This window comes from Xenia sp. Carnegie-2017, unplaced genomic scaffold, assembly GCF_021976095.1.
Source record: "Xenia sp. Carnegie-2017 unplaced genomic scaffold, XeniaSp_v1 HiC_scaffold_13, whole genome shotgun sequence".
NCBI classification, from domain to species: Eukaryota; Metazoa; Cnidaria; class Anthozoa; order Malacalcyonacea; family Xeniidae; genus Xenia; species Xenia sp. Carnegie-2017.
The window spans coordinates 706,722-717,391 of record NW_025813436.1 but is presented as its reverse complement, the minus strand read 5'-3'; the positions used below and the strand labels follow the sequence as shown (position 1 = coordinate 717,391).

The 10,670-nt window shown below is 32.1% G+C and overlaps 1 protein-coding gene across 1 annotated transcript; it reads left to right on the top strand.

The window, feature by feature from the left end:
* Positions 1 to 483: 483 nt before the first annotated feature.
* Positions 484 to 9,173, top strand: LOC124448428. Its single transcript, XM_046999448.1, has 14 exons — positions 484 to 688; positions 1,193 to 1,279; positions 1,811 to 1,987; positions 2,392 to 2,463; positions 3,498 to 3,569; positions 3,643 to 3,720; positions 4,020 to 4,130; positions 5,087 to 5,176; positions 5,937 to 5,998; positions 6,091 to 6,136; positions 6,282 to 6,323; positions 6,863 to 6,976; positions 7,080 to 7,115; positions 7,881 to 9,173. The coding sequence occupies exons 2-9, from the start codon at positions 1,199 to 1,201 to the stop codon at positions 5,952 to 5,954; spliced, it is 699 nt and encodes a 232-aa protein (XP_046855404.1). The 5' UTR covers positions 484 to 688; positions 1,193 to 1,198; the 3' UTR covers positions 5,955 to 5,998; positions 6,091 to 6,136; positions 6,282 to 6,323; positions 6,863 to 6,976; positions 7,080 to 7,115; positions 7,881 to 9,173.
* Positions 9,174 to 10,670: the final 1,497 nt, after the last annotated feature.

Genomic DNA, 10,670 nt, shown 5'->3' with positions numbered 1-10,670 from the left:
TCAGAATAACAGCGTTCCCAGCAATTTAGGAATGCAAAGTGCTTGTAAGTTTGGCATGTTCGAGGCTTAGAGTACTTTTTCAAACAAAGAGCTTCTTTGTCTTTACGCTTTTACAATCGATTTTTGCATATGTATGAATGTTTTCATTTTAGATTTCATGCATTGGCTCCAAACGTGATTTATCAATTTTATGTCACCACGGAAGGACTTCATGAAACGCATCATTCGAGTCATACCCGTCTTTCTCTTAATTTCACGACAGATTTCTTTTGATTCACTACATTTCTCAATTGTCAGTGTTGTCATGTTATTCACATCAGTGTTTTTCCTGTTATTACTTTAAAGAATTCAAGAATTCATTCCGTCTGAAATGCTTGCAAATCTCATAGATTACTCCATAATACTTTTTGCGTTTACAATTTTCATATTAAAAATTACGTCACCTACAGATAATTTACAATGTTTTGGTTGTGTATGCAAACCAAATAAATGACAAGTCAACGTTCTCAACCAGAAGAGATTTGTTACAAGCGAATGCTTTCAATATCACCGGCTATATCAAATTACATTTTTTCAGGTGAATACTTCTACATTATCACAACATCAATCAACAGATACATTATTCGCGACACCATTTCCTGTTATAAGCTACCTTTCGAAGGACAACCATTAAGTGACATTTGACAAGGTAATGTATAGTTTTCATACAAGTTCCATTATTTTCGATTCGACTGGCATAAATTTAAGACTTTGTAGCCATTCCTGGTTCATAGCCAATTTCAATATTTTAACTAGTGACAATAATTTCATTGACACTACGAAGCACATTTAGAAGCAAATTAAGTGGCCAAAATAAACATTATTTTCCGGAAAAAAATAAAAGATTAAGTTAACAGTTGGGTTTGGTAGTAACATATTTAGATAGTCAATACGCATTGCCTTCCACCTTTCTGGCCTTCATAGTTTCCACACAGATTTTTTTTGTAATTTTGCTAGCATTACCTCTGTTCATTGGGAGGGGAGACTAGGCCCTCGATATTGCCAACATAAAGTATACCGTGGTAAAATTTTCTATTTTTTTGCATGTGATCAAAGTCATTACTAGAAAAGATTGCTACTGAACGAAATGAACCCTATGTTGGATGTATCATGAGAGATTAATCATTGATGTGAAATTGACTTTTTATGTCAGGTCAGCATGGCAAAGGCACCAGTGACCAATGAACATTTGCAAAAACCTTCATTGGAGGAAGATGTATCGAATGAAAACAGTTGTGAGGTACACATGATGTATTAAATACAAGCAAAAGCTTGATTTACTGTTGGGAAAGATAGATATACATCAAGCGTGGTATTTCATGACTATTTTTGTGAGCTAGCAATGACTACTGAAGATCAATTAGTGGGCTAATATTCATACACGCATGTTATGATATTAGCTACTATTGAAATCTGTTGTGATTGATTTAAACAAAGTAAAATATGAATATGAATATGATCCCCCCGTTTGCTTTCTTCCGCATTACCTAAGTGGTTCTTTGTGTGAAACTGTGGCTGTTGTGAGGGTTTTAGCAGCTTTTTGCCGACTGAAATATAAAGGAATAATGTATTTTACTACTACAACAAGATGAAAAAAAAAGGTTTGAATTGTAACTGCGGATATAGATTTACACAAATCTTTCTACACATAGTTAGAGACCAAGCTATAAAACATAGTTCGGAGCAAATAAAACTTGTGAACGCACATACGATGAAACGTGTTATAATACTTAACGGAACAGAAATGATAATATTGTCTCATTTAATTCAGGGTGAATCTGAGATGGACATCTGCGTTTTTTTGGAAGCTATTTATAACGTTTTCAATCGCTACGTAGAAAAAGAAAAGACAATAAATAATGAGCAATGTTATCAGATTGTATGCTCCACGATAGAATTCTTTCATGCAAAAAAGTTGGAGATTGAAGTGTCCAAAAACAGTTTAAAGATGAATAAGGGGTGTGGGGCTTGTATACATCATACTTTAGTATAAAAAAGTTTTCTATTACATCTATTCCATTGATAATACAACTCTTATTAAATATAAGGAAAATGATGTATTACTACGAGTTTAATATAAAGACAATTAACAGCCGATAATGAAACACTGTTTTTTGCCTATACTTTGTCACTGCCAACCTGTGAAATTGGGCAGAAACTACTCATCCTGTGTGTATTCATACCATAACAATCATTTAGGCGTACTATATCTTGAATAAAACCTCTGAAAAAGCGATAGCTCGAACTGAAGACCATGCATCTGCTAATAAAGACATACTTTACGACGTGCCATGAGAAATTTTCTTGTTACTTTGGTAAAGAAAATTGTTAACAATTATTCGTCAATTACAGGTTGATTTTGCGAAAGAAGGGATAAAAGAACCAGCAAAGCACGATCACAGTAAACTAAGTAGTGATAAAAAGGTATGTTTTACGCTTTTCTCAGATGATAGTATGGAGAGTATTCATATTGCTTTTGATGTTCTTTGATCATACCTTTTAGTCAGAAATACAAGAATTGTTGATAGCTCAGGAATTTAGCTATCTACCGAACTCAAATGAGGTCGAAAGAGAAAGTCTTAATGAGGAAAGTTGATTGCTAAAAGCAGTTAGATCACAGATGGTGATAGCTAAGGAAATATATCAATGTTCCAAATATAACATAGGTTAAGACGTTTTAAGCAAATAGAAATATGTCAGCTGTTGCAGTACAAATATTCTGACAGGGGAAGGGGCTGCACAGGGGAAAATTTACCGATCAATTATCGAGATTGTTATAATCAGGACAGTTTTATAACATAAAAGTAGAATTCTTATTCATCTCATAAGAAAAATATTTCCTAGCAATGATTTGAATGAGCAAGAAAGTAAACTCCTTCATTGCATTGCCCATGTACTCCACTTTCACATGTTATCTCAGCATGATTCAAGAATTTCCTAATTTATTACGGAAAAAACTTCTGAAGATTTAATTCTTGTTAACATTTTTTGCAAGAAGCTTTGCTCCGAGTAAGAAACAACGTTTTAGGTTAAAAACATGTACATCCGTCATATGTCATTTGCCTCTGTCGTATCGTATACTTTGCCAATTAAAAGCTGCATGCTGTAAATTCATGAGATAATTTACCATTTAAGTGAGCAAGAAGACAAAAAACTCGACTTAAGTAAAAACTACGGGGCCGTAACAGTGTAGTTTAACTTCATAACTATGTGGCGAAATCATTTATTGGTCGAAAATACTTTTACAAAAGCTCTTCCTTAAACCCGAAAAGGAGGTGATTTTTCTAGGTTCCATATCCGCTAGCTCACAAAATTGTTGTTCATTGGCAAATTTTATTCTTGTGCAGTTATTTGCTATTTTCACAAATTTTAATGTGGATGGCCAAACTTAAAACTTTCCTTTCACATAGCAGCTGCGTATGAAACTATTTCATTCAATATTTATTTATTGCATATAGTCACAACATGGGAAAGAAACGTTGAAAGCACAAGCAGTGCAAGAAATAGGAGAACAACATGCAGATCCAAAAGTATGCCTATTTATTTTTGAAAATAATTGTGGATGGTGCTCTAATTTCACATCACATTCATCAAAATTCCTAGGAAAGCAGACATCAGTCCAGGATAGCTGAGGAAAATGAGCCCATTGTAAAGGACAGTGTGCAACACGTAGTTGATGAGGTTCGTTGATTAGTGAAAGCTTAACATTTCATGAGCCGTGCTGTTATGTGTCAACAACTGTAATTTAATTAAAATTCTACGTCCCAAAATATTTCAAAACTCCTAAAAAATCCTAGTCTATTGAAAGAAAAATGAAAGAAGTATTTTATAGATTAATGTTAGTAAGTTATAAATTATGTAAATTATGAAGTTACTATTTTAAAGACAGAAGTGTGGGAAGATGTCTCTAAGAAAACAACCTCTCTTATATAGAGGCCTGTAAATTTGTCAGTTATAATGTTTTGTATATTTACTCCCAGGACAATGGCTTTAGTTCTCAAGGCATATTAATTGGTGAAAACAATGATCAAGTGCCATGCACCCTTAATAAATTATCAGACAGCAAATCAACGCCATTGGAGACAGACGTGGTACTGTACTGTTTTTCAGTCTTCTTTACAATGTATATATATTTAAGGAGAACTTTCAGTAAGTTATATATTGAGTTTATATTTTCCACAAGATTGATTGTTTACTTGTAGCCTGATGGGCTAAAGCTGACACATGCTATGTGGATGCTCATTCATCTGTTTCAACTCATGATACTGCTAAATGCTCAACTGAGAAACCTGTAATTAATGGTTTGGTCTCAGGTCATAATGTCAATAGCAACCATTCGAATTAGTTGACAAATCATCAAGACTCGCATTCTTTCTTCGATTCTGTAAAAAACTTCAAGGAAAACATTTTTATAACATGAGATTTGGCATGCTATTTTAAGTTCTAGATTTAAATTTATAATTCACAAAACAGTGAAATTCTTGAATTTTATTATTCTGAATTATTTTTTGAATATCATTGAAACACTGCGCATATTGTGAGTAAAATTAGACTATATACTTTGTTTTTATTTCTGATCAAATTTTTAAACTTTTGGACATTTTTTGAGGTAAATTCAAAATTTTTGAAATTATCTTGGATTTTTTCTGACCAGATAAAGGCTTTAGTAAAAACTTTATAATCAACTTATTTACGATTTCACTTTCATTTCACCGGATTGATTGTGATTGCACACATTGTGTCAATATTTGTACGAAAAAAATCATCACTTAACTTACGCACTTGCTTCAACATTATTACATGTCATTCATCATCACTGGATGACACTGGTCATTACTGGATGTTGTCATAGATGACCACCTACGTGATTTTTTACTTTGTATGAAACAATTGCTTGAGTATTTACATCAATGCTACCTTGAATTGGTTCACTACTGATTCTCCAGACTAATTCAGTCTTTCCATTTATTAGCTATATCTTCTATATTTTGTTGGCACAGACGTGTGGTTGGCGTTCTTATTTTACATGACTTCATAAATTTTTTAGCCAGAGGCAATTTTTCAACAGTTCACAAAAGCCAAGGAACATACTGACAAGTCAGTTATAAATAATACTTCGTCATACAAGGATAACGAGGTCAGTTGATTTGTGAAAGCAGGCCATTAACAATACAATATTCGGTGATAGTCTAGGGGAATTTTTGAAGATCCAAATCTTAATTGGAATGTGTTTAGAGTGTGGATGATGGGAGGAAAATAGAACTGCATGAGGTGTACCGTGCATGAGGTGTATCTAGATTTACGAAATTATATAAAACAAAACTATTTTTATAACATGGTGATATATTATACTATAATTCAATATAAAGAAAGTAATGCATAATCACAAGAAGAAAATTTTTGTAATTTTTTACCTTTTTTATCATGATTTTTTTAATTATGCGTATGAGATGGTAAGATCCTAGAATTTTGTGTTTACCTAAGGGTATAGCAATGACAATTTTATCAAGCCGCCAAAGAAATATTCCCTCGATTTGCCCTTTTACATTTTTTTAATTGGCATGAAGCCTCTTTGTCCATTGTGTACAGTGTATAAAACAGTATTCACTGAAAGCTTTTAATTCAATATTACAATATCTCAGCATGTCGATTACCATCAGCTTTTCTTTTATACTGGAAAAAAATTTTAAATTTGCACAATTTCAATGTTAATGCTTTGTTCATATTGAGACTCATGGCAAATGCTTAGAGGAGTATTTCGTGTACGGGATATTTGAACTATATTTCACCACTGAGGCCCTAGTTTTATAGCTTTTAAACATCCAATTAAAGTTTAAATGTATGGATACAAGTGTATACTTTATCAATGGTGTTCATTTGTTACTTGTTGCTTTCAGGTGTGCAAGATAGCATAAGTGGAGAGCCTGGGCACGAAAATGATGAAGCAATTGATGATAAGGTATTTTACACATTATTGGAGCAGAATACAATTGTGCAAGAATTTTTAAGTTATAGCAACTAAATTATAAATTATACAATGTAATTATACAGTGTCGTCGAAAGAGTGCAAAGATGTCTCATAAAAAAAGCCTATTCGGTAAGGTATCTTCAAATTATCTTTTAATTTCTTAAATAAATGATAAATACAAAAAAAGCTGCTGTTTTTAATATTACAACCTTAACAAGACACAAACGGAACTAATTTACATAATTATGTTAATTATGAAATTATTATTTTATAGACAGAATTTTACAAGGATGTCTCTAACGATACAATCTCTCTGGTATAGTAAACTGTAAATTTTCCATAATTTCCTTTTAGTTCTAAAATTGTAGACCAACTAACACAACTGTAGAAAAGCTTTTGTTACAAAAAGGGGCATATATCCATATATTCCTGTTCTGGCGTATCGAGCTACTTTGAAATTGATTGTTTCCTGTGAACTATAACATGCATATATGAATATTGCTCCTCAGCAGTGTTTTTTATGTTTCCTGTTCTTACTTGTATTATAGAAAGAAAGAATTGTACTAACACTATCTGAACTTAATCTTAGTTGCTTAAGATTCTCAAATAACCATTTTTATGTCTTAGACCAAACAAAATCCATGTCAAACTACTAGAACCTATTGCAAAGGGTATTTTTATGTGAGTCGGAATTAGGTGCAATTTTTTTACTAACTTATTTTCAGATTTTTTGTGTGTTGTTACAATGCGTAAAGTAAATACTAAAAAACACGTCAACCCAAATTCAGTTAGAAGAAAGTCACAAAAATGTATAGCAGCTGTGTCCTTGGAACCTATAATGTTTTGTTTCTTTAGTCTCAGGAACGTGACTTCGCTCAACTAATTAAAATAATTGATGAAGACAATGATAAATTTAAAATCGTTAATGAATCATGCGAGAGCAAATCTACGTCATTGGAGATGGACAAAGTATTGTAGTGTTTTTCAGTTTTTACAATATATACTTTCATGGAAAATTTTTGAAAATTTAATTCTTGTCAATATTAGTTATTGAATTTTTGTTAACCTGTAGGACGATGGATCATATGACACATACTATGAGATGGAGGTAGGTCCTGCTGTTCCAACAAATGAGATTACTGAATCTTCATCCGAGGAGCCTGAAATAAACGGTGTACACTCGAGTTATAATGTCGATAGTAACGGCTTAAATCATTTAAAGAGCAATCAAGATTTACAACCTTTCGCACATTCTTTAAAATTCATCAAAAGGGTAAACATTTTTTATACAATTTCGTCGGGACATTTTGCATTCTAATTAAGAATTTTGCTGACTGAAAAAGCTCTTAACACCAAGCTATTCAAAACGATGACACATTTTTGCTCAATGACGAAACAATAACTGACTTTTTCTATACTATCTAAAATTTCAAATCTTCCGCAACCATTTTGATGGAATATTTCGTGTACATCACTGTACAATGTATGAGTATATTTGTTGTGATTATTTTATAGACAATATAATTTCAGAATACTTTTCTTAGTATAAGTCATGAATCACATGATAATATCCTATACTCTATAAGAAACATCATAAGAGAGGAAATACGTTTAAGAAACAACGTTTTAAGTTAAAAAATTGTGAATCTTTCATATGTCATTTATCCTCTGTTGTATTTTATACTTTGCCAATTAAAATCTGCATGCTATAAATTCAGGAGATAATTTACCATTTAAGTGAACAAGGAGGCAAAAAAAGCTCAATTTGAGTAAAAACTACAGGGGCGTAGCTGGAACGTGCCAGGTAGCTAGGACGTAGCTAGTAGGGACGTGCTTATTCATGTATTCAATTGTACCCAACTGATTTCTATAGAAAGCAGACTCAATTTCAAGAGAAATCAAAAAAAACGATGGAAAAGCGTTTTTCTGTAAATTTGCACCATGTACGTTGGCTAACCTACTACTGTTGTTAACTACCTTGTAAATTTATTTCTGTCCTGTACAGCTGATTCAAAAATTGGGTCAGATTTCGTTGGGGACCAAGTTTGTGATGAAAATTTTGGAGTTGCTGAAATATGAGCAAGAACAAAATGAGGATTTAAAAAAACAAATGAAGGAAGAAAATGTGGATTAGAAAAAACTAATGAATGAAGTAAATGTGGATTGGAAAAAACTAAGGAAGAAAGTAAATGTGGATTGGGAAAAGCCAATGAAGAAAGTGCTAGCAAAACTAAAGAAAACAACGATAATGCCATGTACAAACATAATTATTGCCCTACAAAGAAAAGGCTTCTTAACATCAATCTTCAAAAAAGAGGTCGGTGTTGGCAGAAAGCAGTATTTTCTAAATACGGCTATTAATGAATTTAAAATGTCGCAGCATAAAGCAGGACTTATGATTTATATCACTGCCGAGAAGAGTCATTGTGTTGTCTTGATTAAGGACGAAAATGGTGAAGAAGTGAATATTTACGACGCTACTATCAACGAAGACGAAGTCGAAAATTTGGAAAATCTTCAGAGCTTACAAATCCTCGTATTGACCTATAAAAATGATAAGATACCACTCATTAAAAAAGAATGGTTTATGTGCAACGAGTGTTTTTGTGCAAAAAACTATAATGAAGCGCACAAAAACAATATCTCCACCAATTAACTGGATTTTTCTTTTTTGTAGTGATTTGCAATCAATTTTGTAATGCATGTAGTAAGTTGTCACAGTTTTACGGTTTATTTATTGGTGAGATGTCAAATTTTTGAGTATCATATAATCACAATGATCTTTTTCTTAAAAATCGTTTGTTTAAGTGTAAATTTTGTGAGAACTTTTCGTATAACTATGTATCGTTATAGTTAATTGCTACGTATAACATATTTTTAATAATAATAATACTAATAATGATAATTATGATGATGATAAATTATTTTTGATTGCAAAGAAAGCACATTGCACAATACAACTGAGCGGCGTGAATAATAGACTGTAGGAAGATCTTAAGAAGCTATAGAAAAATTGCACAAAGCTCACACAAAACTCTCCCTCAAAAAGGAACCCAGACCCATTGCGCGAAAGACTTTTAGATAATTCAATGCAAAATATGACCATTTAAGTTTGTAAGTAGCCAGTCATCTCATTTTTTGTATAATTTCCATTTCTCAAAATCTACTTGTTGTTCAAGTCTAGTCTTATTGTTGACAATGATTACAAAAGTTTCATATTTCTTTGGCATTATAGTTTACTGTCTTATAACTATCATTGACAACAGATAGACAAACAAATATCAACAGTAAAACTAAATAGAGTTTCAAGAGTATAATAATACGATTTTGCTGTTTTAATTTCCCTTTGGTTTTATTCCTTCATTATATAGTTGATTCTTTGCCTTGTCATAGGAATGGTATTTGTCGTTTTTTAACTCATATCTTAATTTTATTTTTCATCATGAAATTTATTTATGTTTTTGTGAAATTACGTTTAATAAACCCGTTCATTATAAAAAATTAACAGACCTCCAAAAATAATTTTATGCCAATTAAATCGCGTGTTGTTTCACCAATATTGACGTTCGCCAATTAATTAAGAGTTAGTCTATGTTCCAAACAGTTATATCATTTATAATTCAAACGTGAAAAAATGCATAGTTTTTATTGAGCTTAGAGCATAGTTTTTATTGAGCATAGATTTTTATTGAGCTTTTCACTCGTTGCTTCGAGCCTTCATCAGAATGAGGATATTTATTTACACCTGCTTTTAGCTTGGAGACGTTTAGACATTTATCCACCCACTAATCCAATTAGACGCTCTAAACGTCTCCAAGCTAAAAGCAGGTGTAAATAAATATTCTGATGAAGGCTCGAAGCAACGAGTGAAAAGCTCAATAAAAATCATTTAAAATCCGGAGAAACTTTTATCTTTTATATACTATGTATATATATATTTGAAAATTGGTAACCCAGGCATATTATGATAATGATATATTATGATATATGACTATGTATATATATACTATGTGTATTATTATGGATAGTATTCCTGGATAAAAGAGCGCTCAATATTCTATATATTAGAAGAGCGTAAGATAAAATGAACTAAAACAAAATGGACAAGTGTTTGCTGTCGCTACTCGGAGTTTCACGCCGTAGGGCGATCTTCAGGCAACTGACAGATTATATATTATTTGCTGACTATATACATCGACTAAAAGGTGTTAAGTTACATGACGGCATCCACTAAACATATCGGAACGTTTATTTAAATCAATTACGAACATTAAATACCGCAACGAGACAAAACTTTCTAAATACACGTGACACTGAAAGAAAACAAACGTAACTACAACATTAAGAGGGACTTCATCAAACAACTTCCACCTCCGAACAAAAACCAAAAAACCTGCCGTCTTTGCCTTGAAGAAAGGCTACTTATCCTGAAAGGACGTAAAAAGAACATTTTAAATAAACGTTCCGATATGTTTAGTGGATGCTGTCATTTAACTTAACACCTTTTAGTCGATGTATATAGTCAGCAAATAACATATAATCTGTCAGTTGCCTAAAGATCGCCCTACGGCGTGAAACTCCTAGTAGCGACAGCAAACACTTGTCCATTTTATTTTAGTTCATTTTATACTATGTGTATATATGTCTATACAATGTGTATATA

Excerpts from the sequence above, each read along its gene's own strand:
- LOC124448428 (XM_046999448.1), top strand. The coding sequence starts at position 1,199 with ATGGCAAAGGCACCAGTGACCAATGAACATTTGCAAAAACCTTCATTG. Across the intron at positions 2,464-3,497 it reads AACTAAGTAGTGATAAAAAG|TCACAACATGGGAAAGAAAC; the intron begins GTATGTTTTACG and ends TATTGCATATAG. Across the intron at positions 4,131-5,086 it reads CGCCATTGGAGACAGACGTG|CCAGAGGCAATTTTTCAACA; the intron begins GTACTGTACTGT and ends TAAATTTTTTAG.